We start from the raw sequence: 27458 nt of genomic DNA on the forward strand, positions 1-27458 counted from the left end.
TGATGCTCTGCTGTCCTCTAATCCCTCAGATTGAGTTTGCACTGGAGAAGGAAGACGGACAGAAAAGCTTGCCACCAGCAAAGGTCCACCAATATCCTGCTAATCCTTCAGGAAGGGGATGGAGGGTGGGACCGTGATGAATGGTGACTACGGATAACACAGATAAGTTATGGTGAGTACATAACTATTAATATCCTAGTCACCATTCATCACATCAGGGTCAGAGTCCCCAGCTACCAAAAACCCTGGGTGGCCTCAAGGAAGGACATGCTGAAGAAAGTACAGTTTTGTACCTACCATAAATGTAGATGTCCGATAGGCATGCATCTGCAGTCCTTACAAATGGGTTGTCCTGTCGTCAGGCAGCCCTTCGGTCGGCCGGATTCCAAAGTCTGGGTCTGGCCTCGGCTGGTGTCGCACTTCACCCGACGTCATAGCTGCAGTTCTTCAGGTATAAAGGCATCAGCCGACGCCATTTTCCTCAGTGTTTCTTGCCCCAGATGCCAGGTGCCCTCTAGGAAGGCTAAATTTGGATAAATACAAATGGTTCCAAATAGTAGAGAGCAAACAAAAAATAAGCATGTATGTACATATATACAAACAAATACACCATAATAGATTCCCCCAGCTAGCTACAAGATGGGCAAATACCCTAGGAGTACCACAGAGGGGAAGGAGGGTGGGTAATCCTGACTGCAGATGCATGCCTATCGGACATCTACATTTATGGTAGGTACAAAACTGTACTATGTCCTTCAAGGATGCATCTGCAGTCCTTACAAATGGGTAGAATACCATAGCCAAACTGGGGGAGGAGGAGAAATAAGATTATGGTGTAGTTAGGATCCCTTGCAAAACAGCAGAGGCAAAACCTGCTCGGGATCTGGAGTATAAAGGTAAATTATAATGCTTGGCAAATGTATGCACGGAGCTCCAAGTAGCAGCCTCTAAAATGTCTTTGGTAGCCACTCCTCGAAGAAAAGCTGTGGTAGTGGCTGTAGCCCTTATAGAGTGAGGCCTGATGTTTTCTGGAGTTTTCTTCCCATGGTAGGAGTAACAAAATCTAATGCAATTTCCTATCCACTTAGAGATTGTCTGTTTTGAAATTGCTTTTCCTTCCATTCCTGTTGCATATGCTACCAGTAGCTGGTCAGTTTTTCTATTGCCCTTGGTCCTGTCCAGGTAGTAATGTAATTGTCTATGTACATCCAAGGTATGCAACAGTCTTTCTCCCCTGTTCTGTGGGTTGGGGAAGAATGTAGGTAGGTGGATAGCTTGGTTTAAAGATACCCTGGAGACCACCTTAGGCATAAAAGTAGGATTTGTTCTCATGGACACTCTATCTTGATGGAAGATCAGGAAGGGCTGTACTGCCATTAATGCCTGTAGCTCAGAAACCCTTCTTGCTGAAGTGATTGCAAGCAGGAAAGCAGTTTTCCATGATGAGTATTGTAATTCTGCTGTTGCTGCTGGTTCGAAAGGAGGGAGTGTCAACTTTTCTAGCACAAAGTTCAAGTCCCATGCTGGCAATGGTGGCTTCCTAGGTGGTTTTACATTTTTAATTCCTCTCAGAAACTGCCTGAGCAGAGGATGTGAGAAGACTGGAGGATCCAAGTTGTATTCTGCTGAAATAGCTGATGCATGAATCTTAATGGAAGAATAGGACAGGCCGTTGTGGAAGAGCTCTGCCAAGTATTCCAGGATGTTGGCTATGTTTACCAGTGACACATTTTCTCCTTTTGCAGTACTCCAAATGTGAAATCTTTTCCATTTTGCTGAATAATTCTTTCTTGTTGAGGGTCTGCGAGCCTCCAAGATAATGTCTTTAACCCTTTGGGATAAATTTGGGTTATTTGGTCTTATGCAATACTCCAGGCAGTCAGCTGCAATGTTTTCAGGTTTGGATGCAGAGTGCTGTAGTTGTTCTGTGTTAACAGTAAGGGAACCAGGGGTAGAGGCCATGTTTGTTCCCGAGACATGCTCCTCAGTAATGGGTACCAATGTTGCCTTGGCCAGTCTGGAGCTATCAGGATGATCCTTGGACGGTCTTCTTTGATCTTCAATAGCACCTTGTGCATCAAAGGAAGTGGTGGAAATGCATATGCTGTCAGGTTTTTCCAACTGAAAGATAGGGAGTCCACTTTCCAAGCAAGTGGGTGGTACGTCCTTGTGCAGAATTTCTTCAGTTGGTGATTGCGTGGGGATGCAAATAAGTCTATTTCTGGAAGTCCCCATTTTCTTGTAATGGTTTTGAATATGTCCGGATGCAGCATCCATTCGTGGGCATCCGTGGTAGTTCTGCTTAGTATGTCTGCTAGTACGTTTTCTTTTCCTGGCACAAAAATTGCTTGTAACTGAATGTTGAAGCTCAGGGCCACATTCCAGAGGTCCATTGCCATCCGGCATAGAGGGTACGAATGTGTGCCTCCCTGTTTGTTGATGTACCACATAACTGTGGTGTTGTCTGTCCTTATCAACAGTTGACCTTGTCGAAGAAATGGTCTGAATGTCTGAATTGCCAGTTTTACTGCCAGCATTTCCTTTTGATTTATGTGTAGGTGCAGCTGATCTTGAGTCCATAGGCCTTGTACGCACTTGTCCAGCATGTGTGCCCCCCAACCGAGGTCTGAGGTGTCCGTTGTGATGGTCTGGCTTGGTTGAGTGCTGTGGAAGGGCAGTCCTTTGTTTGATTGACAGGCCTGAGCCCACCATTGGAATTCCTGCTTCAGGCATGGGATTATTGGAATTTGGGTTTCTAGGCTGTGCTTGTGCTGAGACCATAAATTCCTTAGGTACCACTGTAACTTTCTCATATGTAGTCTGGCATGTGGAACCAATATTATGCAGGATGCCATGAAACCCAAGGCTTGCAGGACTTTTCTTGCTGTTAGCTGGTTCTGTTTTGTTAATGCCAAGAAGTAGAGAGGGAGTTGCTCCTGTTTTTCTACTGTTAGGAATGCCATTTGGTTTGATGTGTCCAGCTCTGTACCCAAAAAGGTTATCCTTTGGGATGGTATCAGCCTTGACTTTTTTATATTGACTGTGTATCCCAGGGCTTGCAGTAGATAAATGACCCTTTTCAAGTCTTCTGCTAGCTTGTTTTTGTTGTCCGCTTGTAACAGGCAGTCGTCCAGGTAAGGATAGATTTGAATTCCCTGAAGCCTGCAATGAGCAATTACTGATGCCAGGCATTTCGTGAACACTCTGGGCGCAGTAGATAAGCCAAAGGGCAATGCTGAGAATTGATAATGCTCTGATCCTGCAAGAAATCTGAGGTATCTTCTGCAATTTGGTCGTATGGGGACGTGCAGGTATGCCTCCTTGAGATCTAGAGTTACCAGCCAAGACTCCTTGCCCAACATGGGAAGAAGCTGCTGTAGGGTCAGCATTTTGAATTTTGGGACAATGAGGAATGTGTTTAAAGCGGACAGGTCGAGAATAGGTCTCCATTGGTTTTCTTTTCTTGGTACCAGGAAGAGCCTGGAGTAAAATCCTTGTCCTTGCTCCATAGATGGTACCTTTTCTACAGCTCTCATCCTTAGTGAGTGAGTTATTTGCTTTAGAGCTTCTGCCTTTTGATTTGGAGGTAGGTTTGGCATTCCTCTCTTCCTTGGTAGAGTATGGAAGTGAAACCTGTAACCATGGTCTATTGTCTGCAAAATCCACTTGTCTCCTGTGATGTAATGCCAGTTTACTGAAAATAAAGCTAGCTTCCCGCCTAAGGGTGCTTCTAGTTGTTCCCTGGTAGGCGGTGCTAGAGTCAAGTCACTGTGATTGTCCTGTAGTAGTGGTGGTGGCTGTATCTGAGGCTGTACCTCGCTGGTTGTTAGCCTGCCACTGACGTCCCCTGTAGGCACCTCTGGATTGACCCCTGCCTCTTGAGCGCCTATTCCTGCCTCTCTGAGCTTTGGAGGTGTCTGGAAAGGACCAATTCTTGGAGGGCCAATTCCTGCTAAACCTTGGAGGTTGGACCTGTAAGAAATCTTTGACTGTCTGGACAGATTTTGCCTTCTCTTCCATCTTCTTCAGTACCTGTTGTGCAGGAGAGCCAAACAAATTGATCTTGTCCATGGGGAGCATCTAGTAGCTTTGATTTAACATGGTCTGGTAAAGCCTGCTCTTTTAACCATGCATGTCTTCTGATCACTGTGCCAGTCATGGCTGATCTAAAGGAAGCCTCCAGTGCATCATAGCCGCATTTTAAGGAATGGTTACTGACCTGCTGAATGTTATGTACCAGTTCCTGAACAGATTTTTTGTCTAATGGCTCATCCGAGGACAGCTTTTTAGTCAACTGGTCTAACATAAATTCTTGATACTGGATCATGTGGAATTGACAGTTCAAGGCCCTAGCTGAAAGAGTAGCAGAAGTGCAAACTTTTTTACCCCATCTCTCTAAGGATCTGGATTCCCTTTCAGAGGGGAGGGGGTTTTTGGCAGAGGTAGCTGCTACAGCCTTAGGTCCCTGGGAGATAGTTTCGGGATCTGCAAAAGGAGCCTTATACAAATGATAATGTGTGTCCGGAACCCTGTAGTACCTATCGGGCTTAGCAGGGGCCGGAGAAAGTGAATCAGGAGCAGTACAAGCATCATTAAAAGCATCATCCACAACAGTAAGAACTGGAGGGATGGCTAAAGGCCTATGCTGTGGTAAATGCAGAAAGGTTCTAAGCCTTTTTCTAGAGTCTGAAAAATCCTGGCCCTGCCACTGAAATTGTTCCCTCATAGCATGCAAGGTTTCCCCAAAGGAAAATTCCTCAGGCGGAGAGGCAGAAGGAATGGACTCTTCAGCATCAGAGTCTTCATAAGGGGAGAAAGGGCCCTCTGGAGGGTTTGAATTATCTGAATCATCAGAGGAGTCATCTGTAGAAACTGGCTCAGGGGGCTCTGCTCTAGGCCTCTTCTCTGGAGGTGGGTGAGGTTGGGATCCCCGGATCAAAGAAATGAGATCCTCTGCTAGACTAAGCATTTGTGAACTAGAGCTAGGCCTGTGAGAGGGGGTCTTAGCAGGCACAGTTTTGGTAGATTTAGCTGCTTTAGCCCTGGCAAAGGCCTTAATCGACATGGTTGCTGGTGGCCTAGCAGCTCCACGTGCAGGGGTTGAAATATCCAAGGGGATAGTATCAGATAAATCCTGGGAACCTGCAAGAGCAGGTGGGATTTCAGTAGCCGATTCAACCAGGTTGGATGAGGCCTCGGTAGGAGGTAAGCTTTCGGCTGAAGGAAGACCCGAGAGCTCGGTTTCAGCCGAAACCGAGACACTCATGAAGCTTAACCGGTTTCGGCGAAACCGTGGACCGCGAGTGTCGGTCCTTTCCTTGCTTTTAGATATTTGCGTAGTCGGAGGATCCGACGGCATAATGTAAGCAAAAGCGGAGCCGAAAAACTCCTCAGCAAATTCCGACCGACGTCTAAGCGTCCGTCGGTTAAAAGAAGCACAGGCTAGACAAGCTGCTACGTCGTGGTCTGGGCCTAAACAAGGTAAGCAGTAAGAGTGGAAATCTTTATGAGGTATTTGTTTCCCACAAGTTAAACAGTTATTCGCTTTTTCTGACATCTGCTGAGGCAAGAAAGAGTCCCCAACGGGGTACTTAGCTTTTTAGAAGTCTTCGGTAGTAGTAATCTCTGGTTCTGACCGACCGGCACTTGCGAACAGCTTCTGCTTCGGGTGCCACGTGGCAAGAAAGACTGAGGAAAATGGAGTCGGCTGATGCCTTTATACCCGAAGAACTGCAGCTATGACGTCGGGTGAAGTGCGACACCAGCCGAGGCCAGACCCAGACTTTGGAATCCGGCCGACCGAAGGGCTGCCTGACGACAGGACAACCCATTTGTAAGGACTGCAGATGCATCCTTGAAGGACATCCATAGAGCCAAAGGAAGCCCTTCCTCTAGAAATCAGGTCAAGTCTATAATGGGAGATAAAGGTATGAGGTGAAGACCAAGTTGCTGCTGCACAAATGTCATCCAAAGATTGGTGGGCTATGAATGCTGCTGAAGGGGCCACCACCCTGGTGGAATGAGCCCTAACTGGTCCAGGCAAAGCAGAACCACACGAGGAGTAAATGAAGGAAATGCACTGAGAAATCCAACGGGAAACAGTAATCTTTGACACCATTTTGCCCTTTCTGTTAGGTGAGAAGGCAACAAATAACTGGTTTGAGAGACGAAAGGATTTAGTCCTATGCAGACAGAAATGAAGCAGATGATGAACATCTAATGCATGTAAAATGTACTCACCCTTATTGGTACAGTTAGGGAAGAACACTGGTACTTGGATTGATTGATTGAGACTGGCCTCTGAAGCAACCTTGGGCATAAGAGAGTGACTGGGTTTCAAAGCCACACTATCTTTATGAAATATTAAATAAGGAGGCTTAACAATAAGAGCTTGCAACTCTGATACTCTTAGCTGAAGTAACGGCCACTTAAATGGCATTTTTCCAAGAAAGAAATTTAAGATCGCAGGATGCAGCAGGCTCGAAGGGGGCCTTAGTTACAGATTGCAGCACCAAAGAAAGATCCCACGGGGGAGAAGGGTCCTTGATGGGGGGAAGTCGCAACAAAAACACACCTTTCAAAATGCCTTTGCAGAGCCGAGAAGAAATGGTAGGATTGTTGCTGAAATGAAAATTGGAAATTGCTGCCAACTGAACTGATCGTAGAAAAGCTGACGTCCTCCTTAAAAAGAGAGGCCAAGAAAAGGAGAATCTTAGGAATGGGAGCCGAAAAGGGATTGAGATTCCTATCTTTCGCTCAGACGGAGAATCTCCTTCACTTACTCCTGTAAACTTTCTTCATGGAAGACTTCTGGGAAGCAACGATAATGTCCTTCAATGGCGCCTCTAGCCTGGACTTAGCCAAAATCACTGGCAGTGGACAAACCATGCTGCCAGATGGAGGGTCTGCAGCTTTGGGAATGGTAGTAGTGACGGATGGGAGATTAGATCTGGAATCAGATCATGTACCCAAGGCGGGTGCTTCAGATGAGACCGTAAGAGGGGGAACCACACCTGCAGAGGCCAGAAGGGGGCAATGAGGATCAAGTATGTCCTGAGGCATCTGGCTTTCTGAAGAACTCTGGGAATTAAGGGTAATGGAAAAAACACATAAAGGAGACCCGGAAGCCAAGCGTGAGACAGTGCACCCCTGGGGGACTACCCCCCTGAGGGGATCAAGCCAAAGTAACTGCTGCATTTGTAATTGAGAGGGGATGCAAACAGATCGCAGCTCAGTTGGCCCCACTGACGGAAAATCTGCTTCGCCACTACAGGATTCAGGAACTACTCATGAGGGGTCAGAATAGCCCTGCTCAGCTTGTCTGCCAGCACGTTGGATGCTCTAGGAATGTGGTTTGCAATGAGAAAGCGTCCAGAGGACATCACCCATTCCCAAACACTCGTGGCTCACAACAGAGCAGATAACATGTGCCCCCTTGATTGTTTATGTACCACATAACAGCCATGTTTGTCTGTGTGAACTGCTATCGTCCCCAGAGGGGAGGCAATCCTGAAAAACCTGCAATGACAGAAGGACTGTTCTCATCACCAGAATGTTTATGTGTAGAGTTTGGTCTCCGAAGGGGACCCCTTCCCTTGGACAGTCTTCCCCTGAGAGTGTCACCCCACCCTAGGAGGGAAAGCATTTGTGGTGATCGTGGCTGTGGGAACTGGGGTGGGGACCTGCCAGCTAGGAGGTCTGAAGAATGCATCCACCACAAAAGGTGTTTCTGACAAATTGGAGTGAGACGAATGGGGACTGAAAGAAGTTGAGAGAGTGGACCACTGGATCGCTAGGGTCCACTGCAGTATCCTCATGTAGTACCTTGCACATAGAAGGAGATAAATGGCTGCTGCCATGGAACCTAGAGCTCTGAGAATGTGACAATGGGGTACAAGTTTGACTTGAACATGAAAGCAAATAAGAACCATGCAATGGGGAGGAAAAGCTGCAATCCCCGAGGTGGTATCCAACTGAGTGCCTACGAACTCCAATTGTTGAGACGGGATCAAGGAAGATTTGGTCAGATTCATTATTATCCCCAACTGATCGAAGAGACAAAGCAGGAAACATATGTTCTCCAGCAGTTGATGCCTTGTGGGGGCTGGAAGGAACCAATTGTCTAGGTAGAGAAACACCTGGAGTTCCTGCAGCCTGAGATGAGATGGAGGGCTGTGGTGAGGCCAAAGGGCAGGGCTCTGAACTGAAAATGATCAGCTCCCAAGTGAAGGTGGAGAAATCTCCTGGACCACCGGTATATCTTGATATGACAGTACGCATCCTGGAGATCCACCGAGCACATCCATATCTTGATATGACAGTACGCATCCTGGAGATCCACCGAGCACATCCAGTCATTGCTGAGCAAAAGAGGCACAATGGACTGCACAGAGACCATCAGAAACTTCGACTTCTTGACAAATAGGTTTAGAAGACTGATGTCCAAAATGGGACGCAGGTCCCTCGTTTTCTTGGGTACTAAAAAGAAGCATGAATGAGTTACAGATCCTGTGGGGACCTTTTGGATGGCTCTTTTTTTTGAAGGAGGTTGGAGACCTCCATGTGGGCAACTCTCTCTGACTGGATGGTAGGTCTGGGAGAGTTCTGTTCATTGGTGGGGTTTCTGAAAAAGGAATTCAATAACCCCTGGACATAATTGTTAGCACCCACTGATCGTTTGTGATATTTGCCCAGGCTAAAGGGTGCAAAGCCAAGCAACCCCAGACTGCCTCCAGGGTGGGACAGTCGGGCAACATCTCAGGGACAATGAAAAGGTTTCTCGGAGAAAGGCTCCCTGGAACCTTGATTTTGTGGGCCTCCTTTGCCTCTCGGGTGACATCTGCCATTGAAACCTCTCCCCCATCCCCTGGAAGAGGATTTGTCTTGAACTTTCTCAAAGGAAGACTGCGCTATGCGGAACCACATCTTCCTATTCCCCTTTTGGGTCTTAGAAAAGGACCTTTGGGGGGGTAGAAAATTTGATGCCGACAGCCTCTTCCTTCCTGTTCACTGCGGGTTTAAAATCTCCTTAACGCTGGGTCTAAAGAGGGTGGAACCATCAAAGGGGGCATTGGTGAAAGATGCTTTGAAGGCATCTGCAAACCCGCATAAACACAGGCAAGCATGGCACCTGTTGGCAATGCCTGTATCAGCTGCCGTGAGGAACCTTCTGCAACACTGGAGATTAACCTCATGGACGAGCTGGCCATAGAAGTAAGAGTGGCCAGCTTGGGAGAAACGGACTTAAATTCCTCTTCAGACATGGACTCCGCGAGGCAGGTTGAAAGTTCCTTAATGAAGTCCCTCTGGAGACAGGTGAAATGAGTTAAATAATTCAAAGCTCTCAGGCTGAACAAAGCCGATGCAAACACTCACTTTCCAAACTTGTCTAGAGCTCTCGATTCATGACTGGGAGGGTGGACAGACTAGGTTTGCTCCGCCAGCTCTTTTTTTGGTGGAGGCAGCCACCACAATAGCATCAACCAGGATCACCTTGGACCAGAAGGCTTTATCTGAAGGGGAGGTTTAAAAACTTGTCAGCTCTTTCAAGCACTAGTTCCATGGTATCTGGCTCCTTCCAAGCCCTGCTAGCAACAAGGTTAATTAAAGGGTCAACCGGAGGGACACCCAAGAGGTATATGAGCCCGTACCAAAAGCCTCCAGAAACACAGTTTCCTCAGAGGACGGGGGCTGGGTAGACCAGCCACCCTTAGCTTTAAGTATCACCAGTATGTCTCTGAAGGAGACAATGTCTGGCGGCAACCTTGGAGAACCGTTCCCTTCATCGGCATCAGTCTCCTCAGTGAGGGACTCCATAGGGGAGTCCAGATGCCTGTCCTCTTCTGAGGAACTTCCTCGGCAGTGGGCTGAGGGGAAGACTCAGAAGTGGAAGGGAACCCTATGGGGGAGGATCCCCCCTCGAGGTTAGACCAGATGGGCTGACCGGAAGCAAGATGAGTAGGTCTGCTCAAATTCTGGGGCTGGGAAGGGAGACATGATCAGGGGAGGCAAGTCTGACCACAAAAAGGAATCTTTCCGCTGCCCAGAATGCGGAGGGGCTGGATGAGGCCCCATCAACTCTGCCAGTGATAACACCACAACAGAAGAGGGAGCTGACCCCACCAGACCCCTCCAACCTTCTGGACAGCTCCACCCCAGAGCTGTCAATAGCCAAAGCACCGAGGGGCAGAGAACGGTCCGAAAAACCTGGACCGGAACCCGCCCCCATGGACTATGGAGCAGCAACTCTAACCAGTGGGCCCGCCTGTCCTGGGGGAATGGAAACAAACCGGTCATCGATCCTGATGGGTTAGGAAGCAACAGAAGGCCTGATACTCCAACTGCTTCCACACTGCACACCAATCCCTGAGAATCCAATCCATTTAAGGTTGGATGAAGAGAAGGTGAGTGGGAGATGGTTCCCTGGGCCAGTGGGCCAGGAAAGCCAACAGCCCCAACTCAATTTGAGCCTTTCAGAAGGACTGCATCATTCTGTCTATGTTTACACGGAGAATGCTCCTGGAAGACCGGGAGGAGATGGAGAACCTCGCTGGAAAATCGTGCCGAGATCCCAAGGATCTCCTTCTGTGATCTGTAGAACGGGCCTTGTGTGGAGGGGGGGGGTAAAAAACTATTCCCAACCAGAAGGCTCCATAGGAAATTCCTCCATGATAATGGGATCCTGCAGGGTTATTAGATCCGGCCGACTCTGATCCGAGGAAACAGGTCTCGAAACCCTTGGATCCGAGAAGGTCAGATCCGTAGCAACTGTATCCCTATTCAGATCCGAAGGCTTCGAGGTAGGAGCCTTGGATCCGGGAGTCGAGGGCAAGACCTTCAGATCTGAAGACCTGGAACCGGGGTGGACTCCCTAGAAGTCCCCGGATCTGAGGCTCTTGGAGCGGACACCTCACTGGCTGAGTAGGATCCTGGGACCGGGGATCCGACAGTCTGGGTCATTTAGAAGGAACCTCCCTGAGGAAACAGAGGAGGAGGGATCCTTTTTATTATGTTCAGAGGAGCCCGATTTGGTCGAGGTTTCTTTGACCAAAGGGGCCCCTTGACCAAGCCTTTCAATAGCTTGTTTCGGCGGATGACCAAGGCTCTGGGGTTGAATGTGGCGCAAATGTCACATTCAACCTCCAGATGGTCACCACCGAGACAATAGAGGTACTCTTCATGCGAGTCAGACACTGGCATCCTCCGACCAACCGTGGAGCACCTCTTAAAACTTAAAAAGTTTCTCCAACATGGAGAAGACCGATGGCAAACAAAACCAAAGGGACAGACAAAAATCACAAACCGGAAAAACAATCCAAGGCCCAATATGCCCGAAAAATCTGTCTGAGCACAAGAAGCTAGCTAGCTAGCTAAGCAGAAACAGTAAAACAACCAACTACAAGAAAGAAAACCCAAAACAGCACTGACAAACAAAAAGGGCGCCAAACAGATAACGGTAACAAAAACAGGAGGGGACATCGATTGGGAAACAGAAAATTAACTAGAAGGACACTAAATTAGGAAAGATTAAGTACTTGGAGAGGACAGAAAGAAAAAAACAAGATAAATTACGGATTCCGGCGTGTAGCTCGCAAGACATTTCCCTGCGAGCTACATCGCCGAAACCAAACAGCTGCATCAGCACTTTGCCGTAGTGCAAATTGGCTGAAAAGCATAGCCGCTGCAGCTATAATCTATGGACAGGCAGCTACAGCCGTACGGGATGTGTAACGCATTCCTTCTTCTCATTCAAGGAATGCATTTGAATGAGAAGAAGGAATGCGTTACACATCCCGTACGGCTGTAGCTGCCCGTCCATAGATTATAGCTGCAGCGGCTACGGCTATAGCTGCCCGTCCATAGATTATAGCTGCAGCGGCTATGCTTTTTAGCCAATTTGCACTATGGCAAAGTGCTGATGCAGCTGTTTGGTTTCGACGATGTAGCTTGCAGGGAAATGTCTTGCGAGCTACATGCCGGAATCCTAAATTACACCTACTTACAAATCACGAGGAGCTGAGTGAACTGAGTTTGACAAGCAACCATGGCAAATGGGATCTAGGGGTTTAGAGGGCAGCAGAGCATCATGGGAGGGGAGGAGCTTCAGCTAAGCTGTTGTCTAAAGTAAGCCGGCTCGGATCAGATGTCGAATCCAAGACCCTGACATGATGAATGGTGACTAGAATAACATCAGATATGAAAGTTATGCACTTACATAATGAAATATCCTTTCATTTTAGTCCGTCATATACAGCATAAGGGTCCTTGAGCACCAGCTTGGATCCAATCCAGCCGACTTAGTGCTCCAGCATTGAGTCCTTTCGGACCATTTACCCACAATGCCCTGGCCCTCCATGACTAACTCAGATAGAGGTTGGTGCCTATAGCCAAGTGCACTTATACTGCCTTTGATTCACAATGAAACACTCTAATTCCACATAAATGCAGGAGGAAGGAAGGAGGATTGTCATATCAGAGGGACTGGAATGAAAGTATTTATCATTATGGTAAGTATACAACTTTCATATTCTATTCAGTTAGTCAGTCCAATCTGATACATTGGTCAGAATTCTCTGCTACTAGAATCCTTGGTGGCCTTAAGACAGGAGATGCTTCATAGGATCATAGTAGGTTACTAGGCTAATAGCTCTAAGGCCCTTTCAACCCTAGCCAAGTTTTACCCTTATTGCCATGATCAGCACCTATCAACTCTGTCCAAGAGGGACACAAATGGAACCCCGGGGTAAATTTACAGCTACCCATCCAATCGTCCAGATTGTGTCTGAAGAGGGACAATGAGGTGCTCTGCTTGACATGAAGCGGGAGTCTGTTCCAAAGGTGTGTTAAACCTCTGGGAAACAAATCTGTCCCTCTGGCAGGTTCTATTAATGTCACATACCAGGTTAAGGCCATTAGAGCGAGTAACTCATGTACCATTTGACTTACGGATATGCAGCATTTCCAGTAAATCAGGGTCAAAGACTGCCTTATATGCAAGGCAGAGATCACCTCTGAGTGGCCTGTATGAAACAGAATAAAGTGACAGTGATTTCAGATGATTTTCATAGGACAGATGCTGAAGACCTTGAATTTCCCTTGCGAGGGAACCTTTGTGGTCTCTCCAATTTCTGCAAGTGTTTGGAAAGGTACATACCAAAACGGGTATTGTACTCACTTATTGGTCTGATGAGGGAAGAGTACAGGGAGGTTATAACTTTATTTGGAAAGTCTGGCTCTGGACATACAGTATAATTTGTAGTGCTTGACAAATGCATGGGTTGAAAACCAAGTGGCAGCTTGACAAATTTCATCCAAGAACAAAGTACTGAAAAAGGCTGTTTAGGTTGTGATGGCTCTAGTGAAATAAATGTCAGTCTTTTCCATTTGCTAACATACACCTTACAATTAAATTACTTCTGAGAAGCCACAAATATATGTAACACATCAAAAGAAAAGAAATATTCCATACCATCACTGGAATTGGAGAAACCATGCAATTCCTTTACAGTTTAGTAGATCTGGGTGAGGCTTCTTGGATGGATGAGAAATCAGATCTGGTAACAGATATAGCAGCCAGAGAGGTTCCCTTAGGCAAGGCTTTAGGAGGGGAAACCAGATGTCTGGGTTAGAATAGGGCAAAGAAGATGATGACTGTTGCCTTGCACCAAAAGGCTTTCTGTATGAATTTAGTCATGGACAGAGTGAGGGATATACATAAAGTAGCCCCTGAGGCCAGTGACTGGACAGAGTATCCCTGGGGTTCTGTCCCTTGTGAGGGAGAATAGCAAAATAGTCTCTGCACTTGGTGTTCCGTGGGGTTGCTAACAGATCACAGCATGGCTTGTTGCAGTGATCAAAAATCTCTTTTGCTATTATCGAATTTAGGGACCACTCATAAGGAAGGAGGAGATTCCTGCTTAATATATCCGCTAGTTAGCTGAGCCTTCAGGGAATGTGTACTGCAATAACAAAATGGTGAGAGACTACCACCCATTGCCAAACTCTCATGGCCTCTTGGTAAAATAGGCAAGATCACCAGACTACTGTCATACTGTTTGTCTGGATGATTATAACCCCTACAGGAAACCAGTCTTATAATTCCTGCAAAACAAGAACAACTGTCCTCATCTCTAGGACATTTATGTGAAGACAAGCTTCTGATTCTAACCAAGAATCTTGGACCATTCTCCCTTTGTAATGTCCCCACCTCCAAGGGTCATAGTTGTTAGTATACCATGACATCACTTAGATGGGGAATTTGTAAGGGTCTGCCTGCTTCCTCCAAAGGTGAATGAAGCCACCATTTTAGATGAGTTCTGCACGATTGAGTTATTTTGAAGGGAAAGGACAAAGGATCATATTTCTGTGACCACTGGGACAGGAATAACCAGAGTAGAATTCTCATGTGGTAACATGGAAATTTTACAATAAGAACAGATGTCGCATTTAACCCTAAGACTCAAAAGGCCAATCTCATCCGAGGACAATCTGCTCCCAGAAGAGCATGAACTGCCAGCTTCAATGATATGATCCATACTTTGGGACAGGGCTCAGAGTTATGGTTGTGTTCAAATGACAACCCAGAAGACATATATGCTGAGTTGAGTTCAGGATGGATTAAGTAGGTAGTCCTTTTCTTGAAGAGACTCCTTGGAAATGGCAGCAAGGACCCAGTTATCCAAATATGAATAGATTTTGAATCCCTGTAGTTGCAGATGAGCTGCTACCACCACTATGCATTTGGTGAACATCTTGAAGGCTGTGGTTAGCCCAAATGGCAGTGCTCTGAACTGAAAATGACTGGCCTCTAAACAGAAGCGTAGGAATTTCCTGGACTCCTCCTCTATCGTTATATGAAGGTATGCACCCTGGAGATCTACAGAACATATCCATTTATTCTTATGAAGACATGGAAGAATAAATTGCACTGTGATCTTTTCGACAATCGTTTATGTAGTTCAGATCCAGAATGGCTTGAAGGTCTTTTGTTTTCTTTGCAATCAAAAAGACGCAGAAAAAAAAAAGAAGCAGAAGTAAAATCCTGACCTGTACTGATCTAGTGGGACCTCCTGGAATGCTCTTTTTTGTAAGAGGCACAGAACACCTCTGGTACAATGGCCTTTGCCTGACTGGGTGGGACATTAGGCAACAGAAATTGAAGGGATGGGAGAAACTCCAAAAATGGAACTCAATAACATCTAGATATCATCTCTCATACCCAACTGTCTTGTGTGAAACTGAACAATGAGTGGAGTGAGGGTAGAGAGCTAAACATCTCCCAATTGTCTCCAGAGTGGAGCAGTCGGGTAAACCTTTAGGGGTTCTGAGGTCGCCTGTTAAGACAAGAGCCCTCCTGAATCCCTGGTGCTGCAGACCTTTTTGGCCTCTGGGCCTGAGTCCACTGAAGTGGCTTCTTCTGCCATGGCCACCACTGTCAGGAGTCATAACGATGATGAGGCTTACGAAGCTAGAGTGGTTAAGTCTCTTTTTGGTTCCTATAAAAGGTGGACTGAGGTGACTCAAACTTCACTACTACTGCATAGCATATCTTGCCATCCTGCTCATTCTTCTGCATCTGTTCCTTGACTGTTGTACCAAATAAGGTGGCATCTTCAAAAGGAGCATTAGTGAATGATGCTCTAAAGATGTCTGCAAAATCACACAAAAGTAGCCAGGCATAATGACTCATGGAAATGCCTGCTCCGGCTGCTCTCACTGATCCATCTGTCACATTATGCAGAAGGTGCATGGACAGGTTGGTGAGACTGGACATTATGGACAGAGTAGCCTTAAAGTTGCTTCTGAGACTTTTGTATAATTGGGTTCTTCATAGTGGATATGGCTTGTTGAAGAAGCATGCACCTACTTCCCCACTCTATCCATAACTAGAGACTCCTATCCATCCACCCAGCAAGAAGAGTCTTCTGACAATTCTTTCCTGGTGGTTACTGAAATTATAATGTAGGCTACTGAGGACTTTTTGCCCGTAAAGGTTTAATCCTTTGAAAGGTTGGGGGTTGAAGTATCTTGTCCAGCTTCCTGGGAAGGGACTTAAGACTGCCACAATTTTTTAACTGCTAATTCCCCTATCTTAACAGCTGGTGGAACCACCCACAAAGTAGAAGGGGTTGTCTTGCATGTCTCCAACAGTACTGTTTTGTCTTAAGATGGAGGCTCAGTTGGCCAGGAATCCTTTGTCTCAGGGAGCTCTAGGATCTCTCTGAAGGACACATTCTCATAGGTAGGTACTAGGCTATCAGCCCAAGGGCCAATGTAAGCCTAGCCAACAAGGTTCCCTGGCTTACGCCACTCAAAAAAGTTATTTTCCTGTGCCACTGTTGAGCAGAGACACAGAAGTGATCCCCGGGGTGTATTTCCTATATCCCATCCACTCATCAAGATTTTTCTTGAAGAGTGCTAATGAAGAACTTTGCTTGACATAGATGGGTAGCCTCTTCCAGAGTATGGGAAGTCTCTGGGACAGGAATCTATCCCTCCAGCATGTCCTGTTTATTGTGGTGACAAGGTTTAGGTCCCTAGAACATGGAGCTCAGAGGGATTGGGATTTCTTTAGGTGTAGCATGTCCAACAGCTAGGGGTTTGACATAGTTTTATATGTTAGGCAGAGATCACCTCGGAGTAGGTGATATGCTACGGAGTTAAGCTGGAGTTTTTTGAGGGGGTCAGTGTAGGGCATTTGTTTGAGGCCAGTAATCCTCTTTGTGAGGTACTTCTGTGGACTTTCCAGCTGCTGCTGCAGATGTCTTGTGAGGTACATTCCAAAAGGAGCGTTGTACTTTATAATGGGTCTAATGAGTGTCGAGTAGAGGGGAACAATGACCTCTTTTTTCCGGGATGAGAACCCTTTTATGATGAGGTGTGCCACGTAGAAGGACTTACTGACTACTGTGGCGATGTGACTATCAAAGGAGAGACTACTGTCAACCTGGTTTACAAGGTCTCAACACACATTCGGTGTTGAGTAGATTGCTGCCTATGTGGTAGTTCATGGGTACAGAGTTTTTACCAAAGGGGATGACACTGCACTTTTTGGCATTGAGCTTGAGGTCATGGCTCTGACACCAGGCATCTGTCTCAGCAAGGCCCTTCTGTAGGATGTCCACATCATTTGGGGACTTGACTATGGCTCCTAGTTTGCAGTCATCTGTGAACTTCGTTAGCCAGAGGCCTTCTGTGTTAGCCTGCACTTCAGAGAAGTAAATACCAAGCAGGAGAGGTATCAGGATGGAACCCTGTGGTACTCCACTTGTCACTGCTTTGAGGTCAGATTTGGAGTCTGCAACTTTTACAGTGTGGGTTCTATCAGTGAGCCAGTTGGCAACCCATCTTGTGACGTAGCTATTTATACTTAGTTTAGTGAGTTTAGCTGTAATTCCAGAATGGGGGATGATGTCGAAAGCCTTGGCGAGGTCAAGATAGGCTGTGTGAACCACCTTACCCTCATCTACGGCTTTGGTGACTGCCTCAAAGAAGTCGATCAGGTTCAGGAGGCATGATCTGCCTTTCACAAACCCGAACTGGGTGGGATCCAGAGTTTGGAGGTTACCAATGTCTTTGTTTATTGAGTTTTATGATGATACGTTTCACAGCCTTGCAGACCAGGCTTGTCAGGCTAATAGGTCCATAGCTCCTGGGATCAGTGGTGGCTCCCCCTTTGTGGAGTGGGATAACTGCTGCTGTGCACCATTCAGTGGGCACAAAGCCTGATGCAAGGCTATTATTGAACATGGTGCTTAAGTGGGGAGCCAGTTTGTTCTGACGTTCATGCAAAATGCAGCCTGGAGGGAATCTCATGAGGAGATCGTGGGGAACTCTATCATCTGAATCAGTATTCAGACTGAAAGACTCCTAAGGTGGGTTAACGCGCTTCATCTTGAACACCCTCTTTCTGCATGTGAAGGGGATGATGTTTCTGAGTCCTCAAAAGGCTGGCAGTCTCTGTGGCAATGCTACAGGTTTGGGGTCAATGGAATGATTCTACCCAGATGATGGCTGCTGAGAAGATAAACTCAAACAGCGAGAGTTACAGGGTGGAACCGTGGTCGAAGGGCCCTGTGGATCCATCTTGTGGAGCAAAGTGATCCTCCCCAGTGCTCGGAAAGCTAAGCCAACTTCCAAGGGGTCCAAAGAAACCACTCCTGTGGCAGAATCCAACTCTCTAAATGGAGAGAGAACAAATGACCCTGGTGGAATCCTCAGATCTGGCTGAGTGGATGGCACAAAGGAGGGGATCAGATTAGAGGTCTCAAAGGCTGAGCTTGCACTGACAAAATTAGAGGAGCGGTCCACCTGATCCCCTCAGCTCAGAGAGACTGTCATCAGGTCCAAAGGGAGCAGAGATGGTACATTTGAATTCAGAACCTCAGAAGCAGATAAAAACTTTGTGAATGACTACAGTTGCAGGTGACCAAGCAGACCCAAGAAGACCTTAGACAAAGTGCAGACTAGTGAGAGAGCCTGGATTGGGGCAAACAGTAGTGATCCAATAAGTTTCAGAACCTATGCGGTTGACTATGACTCCCATCTTGATTTGAGTTTTGAGAAACCTCTGCAACAGGTGATCAAACTCAATTCTGGTGGCACTTCTGTAAGATTTAATGGACCTTGTGGATAAATCTGAAGAAGGTCTATAGATACATTTCTCCATTCTCTTGGCTGAATCTTGAACAGTAATAGAAGCCCGAGTATTCTGGATCTGGCAGCAGGGTACAAGTCACTTTGGGTTACATGCTCCTCAAGCCTTGGAGTCAAAGTCAGAACTGGACCCAAAGACTCAAGTGGACGTTTCCTTACCACAGAGTCCTTGGTTTTGGGAACTTTCTCAATGAATTTCTTAGATTTGCTTGGTTCTGGATATGAAGAAAGGAATACTTTGAGGATAAGTTTATTCCTCCTGTCCGATAGGGCTCTGGGGCCCAAAGGCAGCATAGATGTCACATTAGACACTGATGTGCGACTCCCAACAGACCACACACAACTCATGGGTGTCTTGTGAGTGAATTTTATGCTCACATTTGTAGCATTTCGTGAGGCTGGAAGTTTTCTGATCCAGCTTAAAAAGAACGGTAAATAACAAGGAGTCAACAAAAACACACCCACATACACAAGAATATCTATATGCTCCATTCTCTAAGAATTAACAATCCTAAATGTAACATTAAATCAGAAATTCACAAACAGAAAACTCTATCATATTCGAATTAAGAAAGGTATCACAATACTACAGCAATAGCATATAAATATTTAGCCTATTAAAGATAAAGCTAAGAACTGCAACAGAAAGTGGGAGATAAGATGGACGGAGGCCACAAGTAGAAAGGCTGAAGAAAAAAATTCAAATTTCCTAAGAAAATATCAAAATAATCTATAATAACCAAAAAAAAAGTTTATAAATAACAAAGGCCCTAGGGCCAGAAAGCCTCTTTACATCTTTCTTTAAATAACAAGTAAGAGGTGGAGAACTTACTTGTCTAGATCTGCACTGTTTCTCTAAGAGGCAGCAAATAAGATCAGAGTTAATCAGGGAAGAGAAGAGATTTGTGGGTAAACGTTTAGGAATGGCTCGAGACTGGCGTGCTAAACAGGAAGGATCAGATCTTAGCAAGGACTCAGGGACCCATATGTCAGATCAGACAGCCTCAACAAACAGGATCACAACATTCAATGTACAACAAAATCAGCAACAAAGTGCAGTTGTGTACACTTACCATAAATATAGATGTTCAAGTGTATTCACTGTTGCAGTCATTACATTTGGGTAATCTGCTGGCAGGTTGCCCTCAGTCGGCCTGAATAACAAAGTCTTGGGTCCTGCGTCAGTTGCTGTCTCCTCTTCCATGACGTCAAGTCGTCAGGGGTATAAAACATGCAGCCGATGCCATTTTATTCCGTTTTTCTTGCCCCAGATGTCCGGTACCCCCCCCAAATGGGGAGCAAAAATATATATATAAATAAATAGTAAATATATAAATGCACTTTTAGAAACATAAACTTTACCTTCAACTGAAAGCAAATACACCACAAAGGCTTTTGAGTATAGTGAAGGAAAGGAAAGGTATAGAAAGGGGGATGGTGGGTGGGTAACCCAGACTGCAACAGTAAATACACTCTAACGTCTACATTTATGGTAAGTACACAACTGTACTATGCTCTTAGTGTTTCACTGTTGCAGTCCTTACGTTTGGGTAGAATCCCAAAGCTATGGATGGGAAGATGGAAGTAAACAGCATTAGGAGTGGCTATAAGGCCCTGCAGGACTGCAGTGGCAAAGCCTGCCATGGATTTGGGGAAGAGAGGTAAATGATAATGCTTTGTGAAGATATGAACAGAGCTCCAAGTAGCAGCTTCTAGAATGTCTTTGGTTTGGACCCCTCTGAGAAAGGCTGCAGAAGTGGAGGTAGCCCTGGTGGAATGTGATCTGATCCTCTTGGGCACAGGTTTACCATGGTGCAAATAGCAGAAACGAATGCAGTGGCTTATCCATTTATAAATAGTCTGCTTTGATATAGGCTTCTCTTCTGATCCTGCAGCAAATGCTACCAGTAGTTGCTCAGACTTTCTTAGAGATTTGGTTCTATTTAAGTAGAATCTTAGTTGCCTGTGCACATCCAATGAGTACAGAATCCACTCCCCCTTGTTCTGCGGATCTGGCTAAAAAGTTGGCAGGTGAATGGTCTGGTTAAAAGCCACACTGGATACCATCTTAGGCATAAAAGAAGGATTGGTCCTGAGGGACACCCTGTCCGGGTAAAATATAATAAAAGGCTCCACTGCCATGAGAGTCTGTAATTCTCAAACTATTCTTGCTGAAGTGACTGCCAAAAGAAAAGCTGTTTTCCAAGACAGAAATTTTATGTCTGCAGTAGCTGCTGGTTCAAAAGGAGGCAGGGTGAGTTTTTCCAGCACAAAATTGAGGTCCCAATGCAGGAGTTGGTGCTCTTCTGGGAGGCCTTAAATTTTTGGCCCCACTAAGATACTGTTTAAGCAGTGGATGAGAAAAGAGGGGAGGCTCTGTGTTGTAATGAGCTGAGATGGCGGAGGCATGGATTTTTATTGAAGAAAAAGATAGGCCCTTGTCAAGCATCTCAGTCAAATATTGGAAAATCTGAGGAATATTGGGCTTTGCTGTGTGTATTCCTTGTGCTTGGTTCCAAGCACAGAATCTCTTCCATTTATCAGCATAAGATTTTCTAGTACTAGGCCTTCTGGCTTCCAAAATGACATCCATCACCCATCACAGATTTACTGAGAGGTGGTGTTTGAATAACTAGTTGATTAGCCATGCTGCAAGATTCAGAGTTTGGAGCTGAGTGTGCAGAATTTGATAGTTCTGCTGAGACAGTAGATGAGGTATTTGAGGCAAGTACCATGGAGGAAGGTGAGACATATTCCTTAGAAGCAGGTACCAGTGCTGGCGAGGCCAGTCCGGAGCAATTAGAATCATTTTTGGCTTTTCCTGTTTGACTTTTAGTAAGACCTTGGAAAGCAGAGGCAGAGGGGGAAAGGCATAGACTGACAGGTTTTTCCAGCTGAAGGACAGAGCATCCACTTTCCATGCTTTTTTGATGAGTTCTTGTCCAGAATTTGTCCAACTGATAATTTTGGGGAGAGGCAAACAGATCTATGTCTGGGCTCCCCCATTTCTGTGTTAACATGCTGAAGATTTGTGGATCCAGTTTCCATTCGTGTGGGTCCATAAGATTGCTACTTAGGTCGTCTACCAGAGTATTTTGCTTTCCTGGCAAGAATTGAACTTGAAGATGTATTTGGTAAGTCAAGGCTGTGTTCCACAAAGCCATGGCTAGTCTGCAAAGGGGGCACAAATGTGTACCCAACCTGCTTGTTTATGTACCACATAACTTGTGGTGTTGTCCGTCTTTATCAGTAGTTGTCCTGGATGAAGTAAGTCCTTGAAGGCTGTCAGAGCATTTTGAACAGCTAGCATCTCTGCCTGGTTGATATGCAGATGCATTTGGTTTGGGCTCCATTTGCCCTCAATGCACCTCCCTGCCAGGTGAGCCCCCCAAGCATAGTCTGATGTATCTGTAGTTAGGGTTTGGGTGGCAGGGGGTAGAGTGAATGACAGTCCTTTGTCTTGATGACATGTCACTGCCCACCAAAGAAACTCCTGTTGTAGGCAGGGAATGAGAGGGATCGTTTCCAGGCTGTGACAATGTTGATTCCTTAAACTTTGTAGGTACTACTGAAGTTTCCTCATATGCAGCCTTGCATATGGAATTAGTAGAATGCAGGATGCCATGAACTCCAAAACCTGCAGAATTTGTCTTGCAGATAAACTTTTTTTTGTTGCCATTCGTTTGAAGTATGCTGTCACTTGACTTTGTTTGTTGGCGTGAGGTAAGCCATCTGGGCAGTTGTATTCAAGCTTGCACCCAGGAATGTTATCTTTTGAGAGGGTACCAGTTGTGATTTATTTTCGTTTACTGTGTACCCTAGGCATGTTCGAAGCCTTTTCACAAACGCTAGGTGTTGTAGAAGAGTGTCCTTGTTCTCTGCTTGCATGAGACAGTCGTCCAAGTAAGGATAAATTTGAATGCTTCTTTGTCTGCAGAATGCAATAACTGGTGCCAGGCACTTTGTAAAGTCCCTGGGCGCAGTAGATAAGCCAATGGGCAGTACAGAGAATTGGTAATGCAAAAAACCTGCTTTGAAGCGGAGGTATCTTCTGCATGATTCCCTTATTGGGATATGCAGGTAAGCCTCTTTTAAGTCTAGACTTACTAACCAAGCATTCCTAACTAGCACAGGCAGTAGCTGTTGTAAAGTCAGCATTTTGAATTTTGGAATGTCCAGGAACTTGTTCAGAATCGATAAGTCCAGTATTGGACGCCAAGAATTGTCTTTTCTGGGTACCAGGAAAAGTCTTGAATAAAAACCTTGTCCTTTTTCCTTTTCTGGTACCGGCTGAATAGCCCCCATATCCATGACGGACATGACTTGTTTCTGGGCCTCTGCCCACTGGTTTTGTGGCAGATCTGGCCATCCGTTTGGAATTGGCAAAGTATGGAAATTAAATCTGTATCCCCGGGATACTATGTTTAATACCCACTTGTCCTGGGTAATTAACTGCCAATTTTGAGCATGAAGTGCTAGTTTTCCCCCCAAGGGGGCTGCCAAAACATAAGTGCTTGGTGCTGGTAAAGGAACGTCACTGAGACTGCTTACTGTAGGGTTGTGCTTTGTTTCCTCCAGATTTGGAGGTGGAGGTACCCCATTGCTTTGATCTGTAAGAACCTTGTGATTGGTATCTAGAGCCTTTAGAGCACCTGGTTTTGCCCTGAGTGGCTCTGTTGGACACAGGAAAGGACCAAGTTTTAGTAGGCCAGTGCCTACTGAACCTGGGTGTCTGCACTTGCAAGAAATCTTTTACAGCTTGCATAGATTTAGCTTTGTCTTCCATTTTCTTTAAAACCTCTTCTGCCTTATTACCAGACTATTATGCAACAAGGGTGCATCCAACAATTTAGCTTTAACATGATCACGTAGATTTTGCTCCTTGAGCCAGGCATGCCTTCTAATCACAGATCCAGCAATGGCGGCCCTACAAGAGGCCTCCAAGGAATCAAAACCACATTGCAAAGTATGCTTTCCAACTTGCTCTGCTGAATGCAATAATTCCTGTAACTCTATTTTCCACACAATCAGAAATCAACATAATTTTCTGTTTCAGTAAGCCCATAACATGCTGTTGATATTTAAGCATATGAAACTGGCAGTTTAAAGCCCTGATTGCCAAGGTTGCAGATGTATAGACCTTCTTACCCCATCTATCCAGCTCCCTGGAATTTCTATCAGAAGGGGTAGAATTTTTGGCTGTAGAGGCCTTTACTCCCTTAGGACCCTGAGAAATAGTCTCAGGATCAGCAGCAGGATTTTTGAAAAGAAATTTGTGAGAGTCAGGAACCCTGTAATATCTGTCTGGCTTACTAGGAACCAGAGGCAGGGAATCAGGAGCCATGCTTGATTCAGAAAACACATCAACAATGTCTAATACAGGAGGTATTGCCAGAGGCCTATGCTGAGGAAGAAGAAAGAAATCCCTAAGCCTCTTTTTTGATTCCGAGAAGTCCTGACTCTCCCAGTGAAAGTGTTCCCTTAAAGCATGCAAAGTCTCTCCAAAAGAATAATCCTCAGGAGGAGATGCAGATGGGATGGATTCCTCTGCATCAGAATCCTCATAGGGTGGAACAGAAAGTTCCTGATCAGAAGAGGAATCAAAAGAAATGGAAACCTGATCTGAAGATTTATAACCTCTGCCTTGCCTAGGCCTCTTAGCGAAACCCCTGATCAAGGTAATTATCCTCAGCCATTTTGATCATCTGTTTTTTAGGCATAGGGGTCTGAGCACGTGGTTCATGCATCGTTTTTTTTAGCCATAGAAATTGTTTCTGACCTTGTTTTTGTTGCTGGCGTCGGTTTAATACAAAAGTGTTGAGGCCTAAAAACACCCTCAGAAGCCAGTGCCTGCTCAACAGCTCTGGACCCATCCAAGGGAGAGACATCCGCGGGTTCAATACTCTTGAGAATCTCACGGCGTACCAGACTCCGAATGGGTCTCAGTAGAGGCCTGCGACCTAAAAGTAGCGGGTATCAAGGACTGTGAAAAGTGCCTCACTGAGCGGCGACTGGCTTAGGAGAAGCTTTGTCATCTGTTTTGGACCTCGACGGTCTCTCTCTGTCTTTTTCTTTGCGTTTTTTATGAACTCCAGTAGTCGGATTGCTAAAAGACGACATTTCAGGATAATTAAATCTTGAACCAAAATATTTAGAAGCAAAAATATACAGACGCTTAATAGTGCGCTGGTAAAATCTAGCACAAAACCGACAGCAAGGCACGTTGAGATCAGGGCCTAGGCAAGGAATACAGTACAAATGAAAATCCTTATGAGGTATTTGCTTCCCACAAGTAATGCAATTATTAACTTTTACTGACATTGGTAAGTAGCAAGAAAATTCCCCAATGGGGTACTTAGCCTTAGTTTGAAGACTTCGGTTCTGAAACTCGAATATGAACATTTCAGGAGTCAGCCGACAGGCACTTGCGAACTGCTTCTGCTTCAGGCACTGCGTGGCAAGAAAGACTGAATAAAATGTCGTTGGCTGCATGTTTTATACCCCTGATGACCTGACGTCATGAAAGAGGAGACAGCAACCGATGCAGGACCCAAGACTTTGTTATTCAGGCCGACTGAGGGCAACCTGCCAGCAGATTACCCAAATGTAATGACTGCAACAGTGAAACACGAAGAACGTCCAAGAACAGATTTCTTAACCAGATATAAAAAAACGGAATTGTATCTAATAACTAGCAGAACATCTATTTATCTTATGTATGCCGGTACCACTCAGAGGTACAAAAGATAATTTACTTACGACTGTATCCAGTTAGGGAAGCCACTGCTAACAAAAGGCTAACTGCCAGCACCGGTGCTCGTTTACGTAGGATATCAGAAATCAACCCTTGGATGCTGCCACCTGTAAAACAAACAGGTTTAATGTTTATTTCTGTCTAATATTACTGCAATCAATAAAAAGTGCAGAGACTTGTGTGATCAAATGGAAGGGTAGTGTTTCATTATGGAGTGAAATACAGAAAAAGTTAATGTATTTTCCCACTTCTACCTTCTCGTAGGTACCAAGGTTTACTTTGCAAAGAACGCAGGATAACATGCATTACAAATAGGGGAAAAAACAGTATGTCAGTACAGTACAGTCCTATTGAATAGTGTCAAGGTCTATGTAACAATATTCTTAAGAAAATAAAAGAAAGAAGTCCTGGTATAATCGTTACATTAGAATTAACAGGAACTACTGGACTTTGACAAACAATGTATAGCAAAAACACATGAAATCTGTATCATGGCACTCCAAAAGGTTTTAATGTCACCATGTGCTTTGTAACTGAGACAGCATTTACTAATGCATTCAACTTACAGTATTATAAAGGAAATAAACAGATGTGGTTTCTCCTGACAGTATAGACTGAAAAAGTATAGTTGTGTAAAATCTTACCATAACTTTAGATGTTCTTCTCTTCTATATGCTGCTGTATCCATAACATGAGGGAGTCTGCCTCTGACTCTGGCCACTCTACAAAAAAATACATGATACTGCGAAGGTACGTGCGTCAGCCTGCCATCACTCAATGAAAGTCCACCATAAATGGACGTTGGGCATAAAGCAGACATCATCATGCACCTACATCAGAACTGAATGCCGCTAGGGACCAGCGACTATGGAGTGGGTACTCAAGAGTCAGGCAAGCATCAGGGGGAAGGCAGGATGGGAAACAATACAGCAGCATATAGAAGAGAAAGACATCTAAAGTTATGGTAAGATTTTAGATAACTGTACTATGTCCTTCTATTAATATGCTGCCATAACATGAGAGAGAATGCAAAAGCTCATGCTATTGAGGATAGGAAGGGGGAAGAGAGGCATTTCCCACAAAGCCACGAAGAATTACCCTGTCAAAATCTGCTCTGGACCTGTAAATGCTATCCAACTTGTAGTGTTTGGTGAAGGTGTGAACAGATGACCATATAGCTGCTTCTAAAATGGCAGCTGTATCACTGCTGTAGTGGAATGTGCCTTCACTGGGAAGGGAAGCCTTTTGCCATGGGCTGTGTAGCAAAAGGAAATAGTTTGAGAGATCCAGAAGGAAATGGTTTGCTTGGAAACAGGGTGTCTCAGGGCTCTTGGGTGTTGGAGACAAACAACCTATTTAACTTACAAATGGATTTGGTTTTGGCCAAAGAGTATATGAGTTGTCTATGTACATCCAAGAGAGTGGAGGATGCTTTTGCTGGATGTCTGTGGTAAAGGGAAGAAGGTAGGAAGACTGACAGCCTGATTAAGGGAAAGTTTAACTACCTTGGATATGAAGGATGGGTTAGTATGTAGGTAAACGCTGTCCTTGTGGAAAAACAATAAAGGGTGAAGAGGCCATGAGAGTTTGTAGTTCAGAGACCCTTCTGGCTGAAGTAATGGCCACCAAAATGATGGTTTTCCACGTGCAGTGTTGGAAAGTGCAGTCCTTAGCTGGTTCAAAGGGTGGTAAGGTCAGCTTTTCCAAAACAAAATTAAGATCCCAAGGAGGGGGAAAAGGCTTCCTTGGAGGTCTAATATGTAGTACCCTTTTAAAAAAGAGCTTGACTTCTAGTTTGGAAGCCAAAGGAGGGGAGACAGGCAAACATGCTGAAATGGGAAACAGGTGTGCCTTAATGGAAAAATATGACAAGCCAGTACTGATGCCTGGGTGAGAATATCATCCAGATAAGGGAAGAGTTGGATCCCCTGCATTCTGGCAAAGACAATGACTGGCTCTAGACACTCTGAACACTCGAGGCTGTAGAGAGACCAAATGGCAAAGCATAGAACTTAAAATGTGCAGAACCCACTGAAAAGCAAAGCAATTT

At 45.4% G+C, this 27458-nt stretch overlaps 1 protein-coding gene across 1 annotated transcript in view; it reads right to left on the bottom strand.

Annotated features, from left to right (window-relative positions):
• SLC37A3 (solute carrier family 37 member 3) overlaps positions 1–27458 on the bottom strand; it is a 737607-nt gene that overhangs the window by 105275 nt on the left and 604874 nt on the right. The window contains exon 12 of the mRNA XM_044088481.1: positions 25414–25515. Within this exon, the coding sequence (XP_043944416.1) occupies positions 25414–25515 (102 nt within the window). The remainder of the gene's footprint in view (positions 1–25413; positions 25516–27458) is intronic.

Source organism: Protopterus annectens, chromosome 11.part0 (genome assembly GCF_019279795.1).
Source record: "Protopterus annectens isolate FY-2018-M chromosome 11.part0, PAN1.0, whole genome shotgun sequence".
Taxonomy (NCBI): domain Eukaryota; kingdom Metazoa; phylum Chordata; order Ceratodontiformes; family Protopteridae; genus Protopterus; species Protopterus annectens.